We start from the raw sequence: 21,712 nt of genomic DNA on the forward strand, positions 1-21,712 counted from the left end.
GGTTAGTAGTGTTTGCTAAGATATATAAGAATATGTATAGTATTCATACTAAATTTTAGTATATATAATTTTTGATTGTAAATTTAAGTTCGATATAAACTAATACACATTCTATTCAGTATTATTTGTATACATAGTAAACTGTGTTATTAACTATATGAGGTATTATTTCTATTCTAATACACCTTATTAAGGAAGTACTCTTATTACTTTGATTCTGATATATTCGATTCGTTTAATTTGATAAAAAAAAACCAAACAATTCATAAAAAATAACATTTGCATACACTAATTTCAACATTACTAATACATTCTGTTATTCTTAATTATATACCATATCAAATGAAGCCTAAAAAAGAAACGAACATTTTAAATAAAAAATGTGTTCTCTTAAGGCGAGTACTCTAGCTTGTTTGTGCACCACTATTAATTATAGGGGTCATTTGGTTTAAAAGTAAATTAGGCAAAAAAAATAGTAATGCACGGATTGTTTATGTAATAATTAATCGCGAAGGTAATGTTAAGTGGATCATAAAGAAGGATTGTTATTTATTATACATGAATTACTTTAAAAGAGTTATGTGGACCATTGATATTTTTCATATTTCATAATTCTATAACTAAAAAAATTAGGAATTATTAACTATATTTTTAATTGTTAGAACATTTTCTTCATCTATACATCTCTCTTGTTGCAAGTATATACAAGTAACTAAATCCTAATATATTAATTAATCCCTCGAGCTTCCCTCTCTATATATTATTATATGCAATATATAGTATTATCCAATGCAGATCCTTTTTTTGGGGTAATTAATGAAGCATATAATGATTTATATAATGGAGATGAATGATTATCCACTCCATGTCAAATATTTCAACGTTTATTTCCCGTTGAACTTTTGTACACATTAAATTCAGAGTACCGTTGTAAATAAATAGTTTTATTATACATATATTTATAATATTATAACTATTTATAAGTTTGACTCTCTATAAAGAGACCAGTGACATTTCCACGTATATTTTTTTTTCTTGTCATTTTCTACTATGCTAATAGTCCAATAAAATTCATGAGAAAGTAAATAAAATTCCTCTCATATTATTTGAGAATACAAAATTCTTGTTGCACCCCAAAAATGAATTTTCAATTAGACTAGTTTACCTGATAACATATAATCAAATTCACTCTATAATCGTAATATCTCAAAATAGATTGTCACATAAAGTAATAGAATAGATCTCATATACAATCTACTATATACTATAACAAAAAAAAAAATATGTTTCGATTCCGAAAGAAGCTTATTTTTCTATCTATAAGGCATAAGTAGTGAAAGAAGTAGACATACAAAGAGAAAAGGTCCCTCCTACTTATGATTCAACATTTAACTCAATCTATTCAGATGTCTTTTTTTACATCAATGACATCAGTTGGAGTGTGCCGAATTGCTTACCCGCGGAACTCATTTAACCCGATCGTACCAATGCCCCTTCCCCTTTCACCTCTATGGAAAACTTTTGGGATGACTCCTTCTACTCGTAATTTTGATATTAGAGGAAAAATTCTTGATTCCAGACCATGCTTCGATCAAGGATTATAAAAGTATCAACCTCATCCTAAAATAACTCCTTTAGCTTTGAGGGTGATTTACATGGCTCAAGACTTTGATTGAAGAGGTCAGGTATTCAGAAAGGTGGTAATGCTACATTGGCATTGGCATTTCAGCAAATTCATCAGATAGCTTGCCTTCTTTTTGTTTATTATTTTATTTGAAATTTTTGAAGTAAGAGTTGAAAATAGAGTTATATTTAGTTATAATTTTTGATTGTTTGAATTTACTTTTTTTGAAAACATGAAATATAAAAATCATTTCATAAACAATCCGTGCATTACCCATAGAATAGTACATTGGGACATAGATTATGGATTTAACCCCAACAAGAAGGAAAAAGAAAAAGCAAAGGCAACAATGGAGAGACCCACACAAATAACTCTCAATTATTATTTCTTTTGTTTTCATTTATTATGTAGCAGTACTGGGTTAGACACAACTTTTTTAGAAGTTTTTTTTTTTTTGAAATTTGTAGTTCAAAATAAATGTTAAATATTTGGGTAGTTATAGACCATTTTATTAAAAACTAAAGGAGAATTTTAAACTAGAGTGTAGCTATTTCTAATTATAAAAATGCGATATTCTTTTCGACTAAAAACAAAAGTACCACATTAATTGAGACAAAAAAAACTATTTTAGACAGTAACGAAACCAAATAGTATCAAGGGGCTTTCAATCGAAACTCCTTCATTGACATATTATACTATATGCAAATAGAGTAAAACTCTTTTCAAATTATATGTGAATTATTGAAACCCCTTGACGTGAAAAAAATATATTAAAGTATAGCGATAAAGGGATTTCAAAAATATTGTTATATGTCATATATATATGTTCAAATTACAATGATGACATTTTAGAATTCTTTTTTTGAATTTCTTATATAACTTTTTGATTGGCATGTAACGATTCGAATCGTTGTTAATTATGATTAAAAAGAAATCACAAGAAATTTACTCAACTGGGTCCCACAATTCCGCCAGAGAGGGATGGTCCCATCTTAGCGGCGCTGTCAGAGCGAGAATGTGGCTGTCAGAGTGGGAGGACGTGGATCAGAACTTAAGTTGCGATTTTTTTATTTTTTCTACTTCTTCCAAATAGAGGTTAGAGGCGAGGGTTATTGCAAAAATCCTCCAAAAGGTTGTTCTTTACTTGGGAGGAAGAGGGGAGGGAATCTTAGCATTGAAAGGCTTTCAACCGGAGAAATTCAATCCTGCCTTGTCTGCAGAACATCTGGAACCAAGGATTTCAGCAACATTTCCCTCCATAGTTGCTTGGGCCCAAGTAGGCTAGGCTTCTCTTTTATGAGTAGTAAATCTATACCTATTGTGTAGTATGAAAGGAAATTTAATGAGAAATCCCATAACCAAGCTGTGGTCATGGATCACAGGCAGAAATTCGATTATGTTAGGGTCTAATTCGAATGTGACCTGGGTAAAAAGTTATTTTAATAATTGGGGAAGTGTATTTGTTGTGATATTATTGCATACAAATGGTTATTTTATAACGGGCATAGTATTGTGTACAAGAATAGAAAACTAAGTAGATATTGATGATAAACCTTAAAGGTTTGGTAGTGTATGTGATTATTTTGTTTCCCATAGGTGTTTCATATACTTGTTAAATTGCTTCATAATATGCATAGATGCGTATAATTAAGAAAAACAGGTTAGACTTAATGCAATGATTAATTGTTATCTTATTTTGTGATGAATTTTTTTTTGGTGATATAAAGTGGTCTGTTGTTGATAGTTGTGGTTGGTCTGCTTAATTGGATCGAGTGTCAGGTTCTGACATATAGTTGGATCAGGTGTCACGTTCTAACACGTATTTAGATAGGGTGTCCCTTTCCGACACATTCTTGGATCGAGTGTCACATTCTAACACATACATGGCTAGATTGGGTCCCTTGAGAAGGCCAAGTATGTGTGTGTGGATGGTTCCATGAGAGGACCTGATGGTATCGATATTTGCATATAATAATAATGTTAGAGGTAAATGAACCCTGGATAAAGGACCTATGAATGAACCCTTGAGTTGACATGTGTTAGTTATAAAGAGATGCGAGTATGTATAAACATATGGTGGTAAGAGGATAGGCTGTATTAGGCTTGGTGTGACATATGTGTTGTATGAAGTATTCTATTTTCATAGGCTTAAAGTTCAAAGTTGCTTGTTTACAAATGGTTTTATCGTTGAAGTGTTCACGAGTAACTATAGTAGTAGTAATGGTTACTTATGACCGAATTAATGTGGAAGCATGATTGTGGAATAGCTAGGCCCTATGTTGTGAGACAATCGGATCAGGACTAGTGGTAGCTGGGTGAAATCATCGAGCGGTTAAGGTTGTTAGGTAAAGACTGTTGGGATGATTGAACAATAGTAAGGTGGCCCCATAACCCATAGATCGTAAGTTGTAACTAGAATGAATAGTGAATCTCTAGAGCGTAGAGTGGTAAATACCTTAAGGGTAGGAATAAAGAGTGTACGTATGGATAAAGGCGGGCAATTTAATAAAGTTTAACCATTATGATCTCTCTTATTTTTCTGTTCATATACTATATGGTAGGTATCAGATTGTACGATGATGTCTATCAATACATATTGTTTGTACTGATACTATTTTTGCTATGCCACTTGACATAGTCTGGTTGTAGGGTCAGTGGAGTTTTCTAGACGAAGGCGAAGATGATCTTTCGACAGTTCCTACTTTTCCTTTTCTGTGGTTGGTGCTGTGTCTTTTGCTTGTATTGTATCTTGTTTCTTCAGAGCTCTTTGTACCTGTTTAGACTAGTATCCTTGGGGTTTTTTGTATCATTGTGTAAGCTAGTTTGAAAATAACTTTCTTAGAATTTTGGCTTAATTACTTAAGTTTGACTTTAATTCTGCAATGTTTTCTTAGAATGGTTAAGGATTTTTCCGCTTAGGGTGTAGATTGGGTGTCCGCACGGCGCGGCGAGTTGGATCGTGACATGACATCTATGTACTCGCTTGTCCGCTCAAACATTTTTTTGCGTGTAATATAACTTTGTAATTAGGATCAACGTGCCATCGAAGAATATTACTAGTATGTAATTTAGTGAACATAGCACATGCCACATGCACAAGGAAAAGATTCCTCAGAATGATTAATATTATAGACAAATTAAGAGTAGGGACACTTAATTAGAACAATAAAAGAAGATTAATTATAGTGATTATTCAAGTGGAGTAAGATCTCGATCTGATAGACTGATGCCATACTCTATGTACAAAAAGAAAAAAAATAAAGATCACTTGAGCCCTAGAGAAGAGGGTATCAGCATTAATTGACTTTAAGAGTCAACGAAATTAAAATGAAAATAATACGTAGTATTACTTAGTCATAATTAAGTGTTAAAAATGTATATGCAAATTGCACGTATATGTTTTACGCTAATTGACTTGGTGTAAACATTTGTGCTTTTCTTTCTTTTGAAGTTTGTAGTTAAAGATATCAATGGTATTTAGGAAAGATTAATATAATAATGAAGCACTAAACTAATTTCGATATCTTAGATAATATTTTAAACTATAGGAAAATGCATTGAATTTTCTATAAATTCTTCAGAGGAGCAATTCCAATTATTTCCCCTTACCTTCTAGTTTACTGAAAGCTGATTTAGCAATCAACTTAGAGAAAACATGCAAGTTTTCTAAATTTGGTGGAAGCTTCCTTTTAATGTAAATTAAAAAAGTTAAGTACTCCTTCCCTAAACTTAATTTTCATAAAAATTAAAATAGAGGAGTTGGGGAGTCTTTTAGGCGTTAAGAGAGGCCCCTACCCAACCCTAGACTTTTTCGCGCCTAAGAGGATAGCTTGCTTTGGAATATTGAGGAGCTATTATCGTCCAACTTCCTCATCTAAAGCTTATATTGGGTTTGTAATAGGAGGGGACATCTAATGCTTTTGTCCTTGCAAGATATTTTCATAAATTATTGGATTTCCTACCTCTCTTATCTTGTTAATAAGTGGAAGCAAACCTCGAATCTTGAAATTGATATTTAGCTCTTTTATAGTAAATTATGAGAATCGTCACATCTAATATTGGAGAAGAGAAACACTTCTATTTATTTGTTAATTACTATGTATTAACATCTAGTATGTTGTTATTGTATCATTTGGACTTGCACTTGATTGAATTTCTTCTTCTTCTTTTTTTTCTAAAAAAAATCCAACCACGCCAATTGCTTCTCCTATATGAAGTAAAGGGAAAACACAAAGGCTCAAATGGAACCATCTCTTCGTTAGTGGTACTCCACAACGAAAGGAATGATTCGGTAGTTTTTGGTTTAAATATCATGCAGATATATAACCATATTTCGACGTGGTTCAATATAAAAATAAGTTTATAATCATAAAATCAACTGGTTAGAATGAATGCTTCTACCAGAATAATAAGGATCGGATCCCTTATCAGAAATTAGTGCAGAAAGTTAAAGAACATGAAGATAAAATAGACACAAGATTTTTACGTGAAAACTCTTTACTCAAGGGAGAAAAACCACGACCTGTCCCACAGGATTTCAGCTCAAATCTTCACTAGAATAACTGAACCAAAGATTCAGAGTACAAGCTATTATAATCTAGGAATTGTACTCACAATCCCTCTCCACTTCTTGTAACAACTCTGTTACAGACTTTGAAACAATAACTCTATTGCTTCCTAAATCACTAACCTCTTAAATGATTTAGAGTTCACGTGGTCTCCATAACTAGCTCTAGTTATTTCGACAAGATGAACAAAGGAAATAAGAAATGAGAATTGATCTAACTTCCTTTACAGATTAGGAAGTAGACCTTACAAGATTAAAAACAAGAAATTACAACTCTAAAAACAAGAACAAAACACTTATAACTCTATCAGATCCTTGGTCTTCTTCAAAAGCAAATTTTCAATACTTGAGAGCATGAGTTTTAATGGATATTCCCTTTTTTGATTCCGAAAGCCAAATGAGAAAATGTTGTAATGAACGTATATATCATTGATATATCATGTGCTGCACGATTTGTATTGGTTAGACAACTGGTCTTCTGCACAGGGACTCGGCCGCATAAACAAAGACCTGCAGACTTGGCATAATCTGTTATGTACAATTTTTCTGCTATCGTTATCTCCAAGAAGCTCTCAAAGGGATCAAGTCCTCTACCTGTTTTCCGAGTTTGTCAAATCATCAAAACCAACTTCAAGAGGATTATCATAACCCAATCAATAAATTCTACTTTCATGATAACTTTAGTTCCAAAAACCAAAACAAAGAAGACACAAGAGTGTTGACTGTTGAGTGTCGGTGAGGAATGGGATGGAATATGCTTTACCCACTTTCCATGTTAGCATTGACAAATGACAAAAAAATGTGAAATAGACAGTAACACACAAAACAAGCTAAGGAAAGAAAGAAAGACAACAAAAATAAACAACGTCTTGGGTGCAGTTTAGTTCATCGAGATATTTAACTGCTCAATTTTGTCACTTACGTTAGTCCACCTTAGGAAAATGGCACCCTGTGTTGGCATGTGAATGTACTAACTCATTTTTGGCAGAGAGAGGACAATTGCCCGTTGATCACTAGTTCGTTTCTTTCGAAAAACAAGGTCACATTTTTAGATTTTTTCAGCCAACCTCATATTCAAAAAGTTTTCTAAAATTGTTTGTTCTATTGGTCAATTCATTAGGTGCAGTAATTTACACATTCAGAACAAAGGGTTAATCTATCTACATTTATATTGAACTAGCAAAATTGTTGCTCAAAGATAACCGTTATTCTCCAAGGATATGTGGTAGGTGGATCTAAAATTTGAATTCTATAAATTTTGATTCGAGATACCATTACCATATAACTCATACTATGATTTATTGTGTTCAAAATCAATTACTTATGCTTATTAGTGAATTTGTCGATATATATATAAAGTTCAAGTCAAAGTTACATTCGAATAGACGAAATGGTCTAATGGCCCCCTATACTTATTTGAGTTTGTATTATGAACCCTTCTATTTAATCATTTACCAACTAGATGCTTAAACTCAATAATACACAATATATCAAACCCCTCCGATCATTAACCATGCTTATGTGGCTATATAATGACTGAGTTGGCAAGAGTGCATAATTACACGCATGTAAAGGCAAGTGAAGGAGCATATTTAAATTATAAAATATGAAAATTATAAAATAATAATAATTTTTTTTTTCTCCTTCTTCGCCCCTACCCCAGACCCACCTTTTTCAATCATTCCCGCCTCAACCTTCTTTTCAGCACTTCCCCCACCCCGGTTTCCAGTCAATCTCACCCTATCCCCGCCCCAACCCCCTTTTTTTAGCCAACTCCCACCCCATCAGCAGACCCATCCCCTTTCTTTCCACTTTTTTTTTCTTTTCATTTTTGTCTCACAAAATACCACCATTAAAGCGTAAAATTTTCAAACACAAAAGGCTTATGATGAGGAAAGAAAAAGAAAATGAAACATAGGAAGATGACAATTTAGATTTTATATTTTCAAAATTCAAGTTTTTTTTTCAAAACTTTCATTTCAATGTCCCTTTTCTTTTGTATGAAAATAAATTTAAATGAAAGAAAAGGAGACTACGAGGGTGGAGGTGATGGTGATGGTGGTTGTGAGGATGTGGTGACAGTGATTGTAGGCCACAGAAGTGGAGGAAAGTTGAACGGAAAGTGCAGGAAGCTGAAAGATGTATAGATTTTACTTTAAAGAATTATTCTTTTTACTTGTTATTTAATATTTTGATTAATAATTTTTGAAAATAGTTAATAAAGATAACCATGACGTGTTATTAATTTATATGATACGAATTTGACACGTGGCATATATAGATGACATGTCATTATATGATAAAATGGATGCAGCACACGCAATGTGCTAAGTCAGCAAAAAGTGTCAAAATGATACATCGAAGCCTTATTTGAAGTGTCTAAAATGAACAAAGCTTAGTTGAGATGTTTAAATAAAAATTGATGTCAACTTTAAAAAATCAACGATGGATTTCGTCTCGGGGAAAACAGTAAACCATAAAGGGGAAAAGGGAGTAGCAAAAGAGTTAAAAAAAAATAAAAAATAAAAGTGGAAGTCCCAATATAATGCCCCATCATGCATATATATGGGTCACATTTTGGTCTCCATTTTCCAATCATGAATGAAGAAAAAAAAGAGGAAGAAAAAAGGCAATTTCCTTTATGAATTACGAATGAATAGCACGCAATATGTTTCTGGTAAGTTTGCAGCTTTTCTCCCCACTTCCTTAATGGACAGCACTTTTTCTAATTTCTTTAAGTTCACGAGAAATGCCCGTACTCATCTGCCGACACACTCACACAACCTTTTTTCATTAAAAAAAATAAATACTACTACTGGTATTATCATAATATGCGACTATAGCTTATAATTTCATATCTAAAAGATTTGCAGAGACAAGTGAGGCTTGCTCAGTTGGTTAAGCACCTTCACCCACGATTGGTAGGTCCTGGGTTCGAATCACACTGGAGGAGAAGTGTGGAAACACTATAAATCCTCCAAAATGGGGGGTAAAAAAAAAATAAAAAAATTTGCAGATTATTTTAAATGTGAGATTTTTTTCATTTTACAATGTTCAAATTTAGAGTGAAATGAGTTTGCTTTGATACCATATTGAATTAGGCTTAGACTTAACTCACAGTATTCCAAGAACATCCATATCATTAATTACTAATGTGATTTATTTTTTCATTCTTTAATAATTTATTTTTTGAAAGTTAACTTACTATCATTGTGTGATAATCAAATGTTAAGCAGCGAGATTTTTTTTTACTAAAATACATAAGCGGTTTCGTAAATTTGATTGATTCTTATTATTAAACATATTCTAGCAAGAGACATGACATGTGACGTATAATCCACAGCAAAAACTGAACTTTGTCGAAAACATGAATTACCATTCCTTCTTTTTTCGACTCATTTTTTTCTTTCAAAATTCCGTTCATATTGTTGCAGTATGTAGTATAAAGAGTTGCTTATGTATTACGACCCTTTCACTGACAATCGCTCAATTTTTATTATATTGCACTACTGATACTAAATTATTATTTATGATAAAAAGGTCCATGCCTAAGCAAAAATCATTCAATTTTGCTTAAGTATCATATAAAGTCATTATAAGAAAATAAAGGAGACATTTGTTGACATCGAAATTAAATGAAATTCTACGAAACGTGTTCAATTCTGATTGGGATTCTTGGAGGTTATTCAATCCTAAACCCTAGTTCATGCCTATATAAAGGGTGTTGAAGAATGAAAAAAGTCACACATTGGTGGTTAATGAGACTGGTGGACTTCTTATAAAGCTTGGACAATCCTCCTTTCTTTAAGCTAACTTTTGGGGTATGAGTTATGCTTAAGACCTAATTTAACATGGTATCAGCGAAGGATCCGTTTCACACAATATTGGGCTCCCGAAATTTAAATTGCTCATGCACCAGATACTATGCACTAGGCGTGAGGTGGGTGTTGAAAAATGACAAAAAGTCTCACATTGATGGTTAATAAGATGTGTAGAATCCTTATAAGGTTTGAACAATCCTCCGCCCTTTGAGTTAGCTTTTGAGGTGTGAATTAGGCCTAAGACCTAATTTAACAAAAGGTAATATAATCCCTTCTTTGAGTTAGCTTTTGAGGTGTGAATTAGGCCTAAGACCTAATTTAACAAAAGGTAATATAATCCCTTGAAGAGGCATCTCAAATATCTCATAAACTCTTGGGATAGTCACAAAGATTATATCAAGATTGGTTGAACTCTTTTTGACAATCAAATACTTCAAGAAAATCCACAAATCTTTTCATGGAGGTCAAGTCCAAATGATTCTAGTTCGAGAAAACGCCACTAACGACCCTCGAATCATGAAAAAATCTTAGAGAGAAGAATCATGGGAACAAACAAATTTTTACCCACATTTTTATTAATAAAATTATTTTTCTTCATATTTTATTTATGATTGCATATATTTTTCATCACTTTAAAATTTGTTGCAAACAACATTTTCTGAGTAATTCGTCAAAGTTAACAGACCTTTTGAATGTAACTAAAATTGTCAAGTGTTTAAATTTCTATGGAACTTTGATAAAATTAAGTGACATTTTAGTCACAACAAATTGCTTAATGATTTGATGTGATATATCAATAAAGTTGAATGAATTTTTAAAAAATAAATAAATTAATAACTTGAGTAAAATAAAATAAAAGTTGACGGACCATGAAATAAACCTTTACTAGCTAGAGAATAAAGAGAGAAATTGAGATGATACGATTAAGCATTAATATTAAGGTCAAATCGTCAGTACTACTCTATTATACGAATCAACATTCTATATTTTGCATGTATTCTAATACGATGAATTATGATATATCAGTGATAAATTAATGAATCACCGAACGTTTTAATCTATTGATGGAGACCTTCACTTAATGTGTTCACTGTTCAACCAAAACGAAATATTTTGACCTAATGTATTTAAGAACTTCACATTTTAAAGGATTATTGAAAAGGATTAATTCCCTATATTGTTCAACTTAAATTTGAAAAACAAAGAAGACAAGTTTTGACTTTTACTTAAAGATTTAAAAAGAAAATTCAATTATAGTTCAACCAATTAGAAAAAAAGAAAAATAGAAGAAGAAGTGCCTACTTGGATGTATTTATAATCCAAGAGTCATAAATTAAGATTTCTAAGTTATGACTACTGACTTATTTTTGCTATTTTGGCTCAAAACAAGTTTTTAAAAGCAAAAAACATTTTTTTTTATTTTAATCAAACACTATAAAACTGTTTAAAAATTATGACTTACAAAAATATAAAATAAGTTAATCCAAACAGGTTGAGCAGAAAATAGTTTCAAAGAAGATTTTGATGATTTTTTTTTTTACTTTGACATTGAAACAAAGATGACGATAATCTATTTAAATTTAATATTTAAAGTAAAATATTATTTTATCAATAAGAAAAAGAAGAAGTGGTCTACTTGTAGTGTAGATGGATGGATAACTAAATGAAATGATTTAGCAAGATTAGTATTTTTGACAACCCACTACAACACAACTTTATGTCTTCATCACTAAGATATTTTTATTTTTGATGAAGAACCATTTCAAATTCATGGGGCCAAAAGATTCTTCTTTACTATGGCTACCTAACCTTGGCATGGAAGACCAGCCTCATTACTTTTTATGCATATATACAGATATACTAATTAATGTTCGAGTTAGAGTTACATACATAGTGAAAAATAATTTTTATTTTATTAGATTATCCAAATAATACTTGTAGGTTAACTTTCTTTAAATGTGATTTATAATTTTTAAAATAAAATATATTATCTATTACAACAAATAAAGATAATCATTTTTGTTAGGAAAAATTACTTGATTGAGTGCTTTTTAAAAATTAATTACTGATTTTAGCGATATTTTTTATTTATTACAATTTATAGCAATATATAGCAATATTATGATAAATCTACACTTGTATTAAAAGTGAATTATGCATACAATATAAATGTATTATAAGTGTTTTAAAATATATATTATGTTTGTGTAGTAAGAAACTAACATAATGTATTATAAGTCTATTAAAATATATGATAAATGTATTATCCATTTATAAAACTTGTATTATATATGTTTTATAAATAGTTCTCTGCAATATGTATTAAAACTGTATTATAAATATATTATAAGTGTTCAATAAAATTATTTTTTTATTGTTATAAATGATAAATACTTTCTTAATATTGTATATTTATGTAAGTTTTCTTGTTATTGGATTTAGAACATTAAAGTTGCTTGAAAAGAGAAAGGCCCAAAATTCTGGGGGCTTGGGCCGCAAATGGGGAGATGGATCTTCCCTCTACTTTGTTGCACAATTGTCTCCATACTACTTATTTTTGTTAAATGAATCTTCCTTTTAGCTGATTGATTATATGAATTTTCATATTATTGAAGAGGTTTGATTTTTCATTTTGTAATATCATTTTTCATAAAAAAAAAAAAGGGCAGCAAAACAATGAATACATAAATATTATGATATATTTAAGATATATATAATTTTAAAATTCTTTATTTTTATTTTAAACTCCTATTAAATAAAATCACCTAAAATGAAATGAAGAGTTACGAAACAACGAGGAATTACCCAATTCATTCGTGCACTAAAAATTCACGTACCAAACAACTTCATTTACAAACACTCTGGAATTACCAAAGTCAATCTTGCATCAAAAATTCACACAACATCTTACTTCACATATTTAAAATTCAAAAAGTATTCTAATATATTACACAAATGTTAATATTATTAAATATTAAAGTTATTTTAATTTACTTTTTAATACTAGTTGCCAAGTTTCAAACTAAGAGAGTATTTGTGAACATGGAGAATCTAACAGCCTATATTCAATTGGGTTATCATATCAGCTACGGAGGGAAAGAGCTCAAAACTCCAATTAAGCTTGATCAAATATTGACTGCGAGTTTCAGCTTTGTTAAGATCTTTCATTGAATTGCTTGATTGGTAATCAATCTCGAGTTTCTAACAAAATATCTCCGATTTCTTTCTTAATTGACAATCAATTCGAGTTTATTTTTACTAAATTTTGCGTTTGCTCTAATGCAACCAATTGAAGCCATATCTTCTGAGCCTGCTCATAACTTCGCGAACCTTCTTTCAAAATGCATTCGAACTAATGATCTCAAGCTGGGGAGACTCATACACTCGCAGCTGATCAAGACGGCATTAAATTTTAACACATTCCTCGCCAATCGACTGGTTGACATGTATTCTAAATGTAGCTCTGTAGAATATGCGCAACAGGCATTTAATGAAGTGTCAAACAAGAATACCCAATCTTGGAATACATTACTCTCGGCTTATTGTAAAAAGGGGCTTTTTGGGAAAACCTTCCAGGTGTTCGATGTAATGCCCGAACCAAATGTTGTGAGCTATAACTCCATTATATCTAGCTTAACTCATCATGGGTTTCCAGGAAAAGCTATGGGATTTTTCAGAAGAACGCGAAGACAATGTGGGAATGAGTTCTTGATTGATGAGTTTACAGTTGTTGGTGTGGTAAATGCTTGCGCGTGTTTGGGTGTGTTGAGGTTGTTGCGTGAATTGCATGGGTTAGCGACTGTGATTGGTGTGAGGTTTAATCTTGTGGTTTGCAATGCACTGATTGATGCTTATGGGAAATGTGGCAAACCCGAGTACTCATATTCTATTTTCTGTCAAATGCATGAGTCTGATGTATTCTCCTGGACTTCGATGTTGGTTGCGTATATACGTGCATCTAGATTGGAAGATGCGTGCTCACTTTTTGATAGCATGCCGGTAAGAAATGTGGTGGCTTTTACTGCTTTGATCACGGGGTTTGCTCAGAATGGAGAAGGAGATAAGGCTCTGTGTATTTTTAAGGAAATGTTGGAAGAAGGTATTATACCCAGTGCATCCACTTATGTTAGTGTTCTAAGTGCTTGTGCAGACATACCTATTATAGAAAAAGGGAAGCAGGTTCATGGACACATTTTTAGATATACGTGTTTAATTGATTTGCATAATGTGTTTGTAGTTAATGCTTTGATTGACATGTATTGTAAATGTGGAGACATGATATCTGCTATGACATTATTTGAGAGGGTAGATGGGAAGGATCGAGTTACTTGGAACTCGATAATAATTGGGTATGCTCAAAATGGGAATGGGGAGATGTCATTGTTCATGTTTGACAAAATGATTGAAGCAGGTACAAAACCAAATCATGTAACTTTTCTTGGGGTTTTATCTGCCTGTAGCCACTGTGGTTTATTATCTGAAGGATTCCACTATCTTCATTCAATGGAGAGGGAATACAGTATAGTGCCCCAATTAGATCACTATGGGATCTTGATTGATTTACTTGGACGGAAGAATAGGCTTCAGGAAGCTGCAGAATTGATCAAGGGAGCTCCTTGGGGAACAGACAATATTGGAATGTGGGGCGCACTTTTGGGTGCTTGCAGGGTACATGGGAACTTGAAACTGGCTAGAAGGGCAGCAGAAGCTCTATTTGAGCTGGAACCTGATAATGCTGCCAGGTATATCATGTTATCCAACATCTATGCAGCAGCAGGAAGGTGGGATGATGCCCGCACTCTGCGAAGGTACATGGATAACAGAGGGTTGGTGAAAGAAACAGCTTATAGTTGGATTGAGATAAACAATATTAGACATAAGTTTGTCGCTAAAGACAAGTCCCACAGCCGGTCAGAAGAAATAAAAGAGCTGCTACTTAAACTCTTAGATCCAATGAAGGATGCTGGATACATATTTCATATTGGAAGTTCATACTTTCTCGAAGATGATGCATTTTCTTGATATGATTGAAAGAGGTTGTAACCGTGTTCAAAGCTTTCTAATTTAACAATTAATGATGAGCTCTGGTGCAAATCCGTTCTGCTGAAATTTTGGTAAAAGAAAAAAGTGGGAGACAAATTTTGTCTTTCGAGATATTGTCTCTCATTTTAAAGATAGAAACATGACCATAACATGCTAGGCGCTATAGTACAGTCCTTGCTGCTCGAAGTTTGAGAGATATTGATGTTATGAGCAGCAGATGGATCCATTATTAGTATGCAGGTATCCACCTATTTAGTGCATAGATAATGTTTATGTGCCTTGATTTAATGTTTTCCATTTTGGTGATAAAAATGCGACTGTTCTTTCACATGGACCTGTTAGCTATCACAACCATTCATTTTTTTATGAACCAGTGGCTTCGTGTTGTTTATTTGAAGATCCCATTTCCAGCATCCAAATGTTTCTTAAGGGTAAAGTGGTATCGATGACATGCATATTACTTCTCTTTAATCACGAGCTGGTTACATTTGTTAATGTTGTTGTTTCCTAAATATGAAAATTTCTATTGATACCCCGATATACTGATTTTGCCTCTGCTGTTGCTATTGATCGCAGGTTGCTATATCTGCATTCTTTGACTTAAGCGCAAAACCAGTCTACTTAAAGTTTACAACAGCAGTATTAAGAAGCTGGGATAGGTTAACAGCCAAATATAAAATCAAGGGCAAGAATATTCAGAAGGTAACACGTGGCACAAGACAGCTCTTAGGTATACTGCTACTCTATTTGAATTTTTACTATGAGAGTCTATGAAATTCTGGTTGACGTACCTCTTGTACCTAGTTAAAATTTAGCTTTGCTGATCCTAATCCATCTTGCCTTCCAGCCTTTGCATTTAATTTTGACAGGGAATATCTATTGTGTGGTTCGCTTGCTTTTATAACACTTGTAGTAACTTACCTTTGAAACATGCAATTGACAAAGTTTCACTTTTTAATATTCATTCTTCAATTGTGAAAAATAATCGGCTGATAAGTTCTCTTTAAGCGAGGCAAATTTGGTTCGTAGAGACTTGATATGAGAATTCTGTAATGGATAAAGGACAATTTGTTGAAGCTTAAGCAATTTAATATTAGTAGTTTACTTCTAGTAACATTTCCTTTGAGACATGCAACTGCAGAAGTTCCACCACCTTTTAATTTCGTTCTTCGAATCCAGCAAAGATTGCCTGATAGGTTTTCTTTAAACTGAGGAAACAACTGGTTCTTTGGGATTTAAGACGAGGATCTTTTAAGGCATGAGGGACCATTCGCTGAGGTGAGTAAAGGAATTGAGGCATCAAAAGCCTATGTTATGTTCTATAAGCTGCCCCTGTTAACTGTTTGTTCTCAGTCAAGCATCCATTGGAAGGGGAAAAAAAGGCTATTTGTAGGCAATCCTTAAATGCTGCTCCCCTCCTCCATTGCTCTTCACCTCCTACAAAATCTACAATGCCGATCTAGTAGAACTGGCAGTGGTTCATGACAGGTTTGTCCTCTTTTATTGGTTTTTATCCATCTCATCATTTTGTTATGATCTGCTACCAACCATTTAATCAATTGTCTTGGAGATTTTGCTCTAATCATAGATTTCATTCTTACTATTTCTGTAATTCGCTGTCATGTTTTTTTCCCCCTCTTCTTTAACACATCAGATTGATGATGTGTACCTTCATTATTCATATTAATACATTCTTCACAAGACACTCCAGTGGTTTAGGAATTCGGTTTGTTTTGAAATGGTAGCTTGTGAAAAAATTTGAGTATTCAAGTCAAAACCCAAAGAACAATCGGTAGAGTAGCTCACCAATATCATAAATCAAGTCGAAGCCTTTAATATTTATACTATCTATGTTGGATATCATATATTTTTAACATAACCCCGCTCTTGGTTAAATGTGTACTCGTTTATTTCTTTATTGATTTCTTTATTTTTTTGTTGTTGTTCATCTGCTTGATTCTAAGGAGCCCGGAGTTGCTCAACAAGCTGAAGGTTGCCTTGGAGAAGAGAGATTAAAGCAAGAAGCTCAATTTGCATAATTGGAGAGAAGTCCGGAGCAATGTAAATAGGCAGAGACAATACACAATTGGCTAGACGTGGAGAGCAAACAATTGTGAGAACGGACCTACAGGTGAAGGAACGAGCTAAGAAAAGTTTAGCTCTGATACCATATGAAAAAATTGAGCATCCTCATCAAAATTTAAGGCTATAGGTGGAGTAGGCTGCGAGTATAATCAATAACCTTTATACATCTTGATGTGATGTTTTAATCTTCACACATTCTATTTTTTTTCAACTCGTTTCTAATGAATCTTAATTTTCTAAATGGCATATTCTTTAATGGCATGCCATTAATCCCTTATGTACAAGTGGTGCATCTATTTTGGTTCTTTATAAATATCACTAAACATAAAAAGTCTTTCGTGTTTCAAAAAATGGACACTTTTTTAGTCCTAAGCTAATCATAAACCCTAAAACTAACAGAAAAAGGACTATTGTATAATAGAGGAGTAGAAAAATGGTCAACACCCACTAAGCTTTGGCATTTTTCGTGCCTTGATATCCTTTGAATAAATCTCCAACACTATATGAAAATTTGAAAACAATAGTATAATGAACGCAGCAGCCATGACGTTTTTTAGTTTTTAGTTTGTGGACTTGGACAAACAAAGTGGCGGGTGACAGATAACCTCTAGATTAGTTAAATGCGGTTCTCTGTATTTGAATTTTTTCAACTAATCTTTATTTTTTACTACTTTCTTTATCAAATACTCCATTACAGCACTATTCTGTTAAAGACTCGTTGTCATGGTTTGTTTAAAATATTAGTAGTAAAATGTATTGGAATCTCTTTTAGCTTAACTTTTTGCCTAATTGACAGCTTAACCAAAAAGATGTAATGATTAATTAGAAGACAAAATGAAAAGAATTAGAACGACAGTATCTTTTTAAAATTTAAATCTCATATTAAATTAAAATCAGATAAATAAATTAAAATTGAAAAAAAAGGTTCGTCATCGCGTCCGTCAGATCAGGCCTTCCGAATTCCAGTGTATATGTTTGTGCTGAAAAGAAACAACAAAACTGAAAAATAAAAGGAAAGAAAAAAGATATATACCACAGGGGAATGCAAGCAGCGGCAATGGCGACTCGACCAGTAATCAAGGTAGCTGGGCTTTGCGGTTCCCTCCGTAAAGGTTCCTACAACCGTGGTCTCCTCAATGCCGGTATACTTTTTTTTTTCTGATTCTCTTTTTAAATTTTTTGTTTCACCATATGCATTTGGTGCTTGTTAGTTGCTACTCATGTTGTGTGATTGTTGACGTAGCGATGGAGATATGCAAGGATTCTATTAAGGGAATGGAGATCGAATACGTCGACATATCGCCGTTGCCGTTTCTGAACACGGATCTTGAGGTGAACGGAACTTACCCCCCTGCTGTAGAGGCTTTTCGTAAGAAAATTGAAGAAGCTGATTGTTTCCTTTTTGCTTCTCCCGAGTACAATTACTCCGTCACAGGTACGCCAACTTTTTCCCCCCTTCGTTTTTTTTTTAATTTTTTTTTTCTCTAATTGATGCTCCACTTAGCTTTCTTGAAGTTAATTCAGACTTAAAATGATTTATTGTTTTTGAAAATCTTTGTGGTGTTAGTCAAAATTTGGGCAAAAATTTGAATAGGTTGCAAGGTTCCTCGAATCAAAAGTAGCTTGGTTCTGGAGAAGCAGGATAAGAACATATTTAATCCCTTAATCTGTTTTTTATGGCAACTATGAACAGTCCTTTCCAATTTATGCTTTAATTGGTCTGAGATTTGATTACTCTAGTGCTATTTCGAGTTCTATGCGTGAAGAATCTGAAAACTTGTAATCATGCATGATAATTTATGATGCTTATCTATGGTGAGCACAGAGCTTTGAATATCGAAAAAGGAACAAAGGGAAAATAATTGGTGTTCTATATTGAGGATATTCTCAATGGTTTTGGTGTGAATTCAGGCCCATGGTCACTATTGCTAATTAATCACACATACTTATTTGGTTCAAGAGCTTTTGTTTGATGGAAGGTTGAAACGAGAAAGATGCTTCAAATGGAAATGGTTCTGTTATTAAAAAAATGATAGCATACATAAGCTGTACTTGAAACTATTATTGCTAAGGAAAAAGTTCTGTGTTAGCACAAAATGATAATATTAAAAATATTTGTTATCCAAGATATTTATCTCATTCAGGCTATTTGTAGGATGAGCTTCTTTAGAAGATCAATGAGAGCAAAATAGAGAACTTGGTAGGGATACCTAAATGTATTGGGCTGTAAGACAGTGTATAAATGAATGTGGTAACTAGCTGGAACTTAACATCAAACATCTGTGGACATCTGAAATACTCCCAAAGAACTGTTCAAGTTAAGGTGATGGAGAGATGTCTTCTCAGCTTGTCTTTCAGGTTGATATGATGAATAGTTAGTATATCTTCTCTTATGGTCTTTTGTTGGTTAACTTGGTTCATTTGATTGGATGAGTGAGCTTTAAATGTGTTGTACCATTGGGAGTCTTATTTTCTGTTACTACAATGGGCGTGACCGCTAGAGTTGAGGTAATCATAGTCTGTACATCTTAATACAAACAGAGAATTTGGTCACCTAGTTTAAATCCAAACCATTATAATCTGAAAGTATTATAGATTAGGCTCTGGATATGCAAGTAGCTATAGTTTGCTAGACTAGATGGCACTCTTGGTACTGATGACTATCATTTTCCTGCTCCTTGGGCAGGACCGTTGAAAAATGCGATTGATTGGGCATCTAGACCTCCAAATGTTTGGGCTGATAAAGCAGCAGCAATGGTGAGTGCTGGAGGTGGCTTTGGTGGAGGACGATCACAATATCACCTCCGACAGATAGGAGTCTTCCTTGATCTTCATTTCATTAACAAACCTGAATTTTTCCTGAATGCATTCCAGCAACCACCAAAGTTTGACAGTGATGGTGTGCTGACAGATGAAGAAACCAAGCAGAGACTCAGAGCAGTTCTTTTGGCTTTACAGGCACTTGCCTCGAGACTCAAAGGCAAGTGTGAATAGCTTCTACCAGTAAATGTGGTCCATTTCTTCATCCAAAGTGGATGGAGAAAATTGTTTCCAGTCAACATTTCCAGCTCACAGTGGAAAAAATATCTACTTATAGACTTTTGAAACATCTGTTCAGTTGATTGGTCTTGTTAGCAGGATTTAAATTGTATGCAAGTTTCATGGTGATTGATGTAATGGCTGGATGAGTGAAATCTCTGTCTAGAGTATAAGCTATTATCTGGCTTAATGAATTTTCATTACCCTTAATTTTCTGTCAAATAATATTTTCCCTTTCTAGATAGGTCCCTATTCTTACAGAAGCTTGGACAGCAACCACACTCACTATGAGCATTCTAGTTTGTAGTCCTACATCTTTCTTTGTCTTTCGTTTTCTGTTCTGCCAGCAACACATCTGTTTCCAAAATATTATCAAAACCTGTACTTCGAGTAGACTAGAGGCCCAAAATGTGTTACACGCCAAATTTTAGCTCATCCCTTCATACTTTTCATGGGAAGAAAATAATTTCAAAAGACCACTTTTACGACTACCATTTTTTATCTCTTACTATATTAGAAAGAGTTGAGTAGCTGAAGTAGACAGCTCACAGCAGTCCGTCAATGGTGTGCTTCACCAAGGGTATTTCTTGAAAAAAAATATTTTCTTCATTCCATTTTAATTTAATTAGTGTACAATTGTTTCAAATTTGTGGTACCTACTTAAGCTACGCCCTTTAGTATTAATCGTACCTTTTTGCTATGGCTGTACTACTTTGAATGTATAAATGAATATTTGAGATTACATGTGTTTATGTGATTAATTTATCTACGTAATAGATATTGAGAACACGTGCAAAAATTAGGATTTGTTCATTTTAAACATTTCATGTAGGACCTTGTTGTGTCATTTTGACATTTTTTGACAATCAACCAATTATATATATGATTTATATAACACTCGTCAAAATGACGATGAAGACATGTGGCATATATACCAAAAATAATTATTAAAAAGTATATTATGAATAAAAACCTATTTTTAAAAAACTAGTTAGTTAAGGAAAAATTACAAGAATATGCAATTTAAGATCCTTATTAACATTATATACATTTACTTTCTTTTATTTACAAAACTAAGTTTTTAATTACCATCTTAACAATAAAATAATTTTCAAAATTATTTTTGTATATTTTTATTAATTTCGTTTTTCTCATTTTTTATTGATTGACGTGCTAAGTTTTAGGGGTTTGATAATTAATGATTTTTTGGATTCCCAATCAGAATAAAACTCTTTTCTCTCTCTTTATTCTTATATTCATCAATAGCAGTCTATTAATGTAGTCTCAATTATATCTTTTACATTGGTTATATCAAAGGTAAAAAGTTTATCTATCCTTATTCAAATATATTGTATACATTGTATTATCATTCCGGAAGTTAGTTACATTGTTAGTTACATGTGCACAGTGAAGTTAGTTACACTGTTACACTGCACAATGCACATGGTTAGTTGCACAATGCACATGGCCAGCTGAATTAGTTGTTAGTTAGAAGATATTTTGTAATCCACTCCATGGATATAAAGCCTGATG

General features: G+C 32.7%; 2 protein-coding genes across 5 annotated transcripts; both read left to right on the top strand.

The window, feature by feature from the left end:
• The first annotated feature begins 12,968 nt into the window (after positions 1–12,968).
• Positions 12,969–17,700, top strand: LOC129886407 (pentatricopeptide repeat-containing protein At2g13600-like). 4 transcript variants are annotated; one of them, XM_055961079.1, is made up of 4 exons: positions 12,969–15,295; positions 15,632–15,785; positions 16,197–16,543; positions 17,020–17,700. In XM_055961079.1, exon 1 carries the CDS (start codon positions 13,292–13,294, stop codon positions 15,032–15,034), a length of 1,743 nt encoding a protein of 580 aa, XP_055817054.1. In that variant the 5' UTR covers positions 12,969–13,291; the 3' UTR covers positions 15,035–15,295; positions 15,632–15,785; positions 16,197–16,543; positions 17,020–17,700. The 4 variants fall into 4 exon arrangements, with proteins under 4 accessions (XP_055817054.1, XP_055817055.1, XP_055817053.1 ...); XM_055961080.1 differs by having other exon boundaries at positions 16,240–16,543; XM_055961078.1 differs by having other exon boundaries at positions 16,235–16,543; positions 17,020–17,699.
• Positions 17,701–18,055: 355 nt separating this feature from the next.
• Positions 18,056–20,419, top strand: LOC129886408 (NAD(P)H:quinone oxidoreductase). Its single transcript, XM_055961082.1, has 3 exons — positions 18,056–18,282; positions 18,384–18,575; positions 19,827–20,419. Exons 1-3 carry the CDS (start codon positions 18,183–18,185, stop codon positions 20,132–20,134), a joined length of 600 nt encoding a protein of 199 aa, XP_055817057.1. The 5' UTR covers positions 18,056–18,182; the 3' UTR covers positions 20,135–20,419.
• The last annotated feature ends 1,293 nt before the right edge of the window (positions 20,420–21,712 follow it).

Source organism: Solanum dulcamara, chromosome 4, assembly GCF_947179165.1.
Source record: "Solanum dulcamara chromosome 4, daSolDulc1.2, whole genome shotgun sequence".
In the NCBI taxonomy this organism is placed as follows: domain Eukaryota; kingdom Viridiplantae; phylum Streptophyta; class Magnoliopsida; order Solanales; family Solanaceae; genus Solanum; species Solanum dulcamara.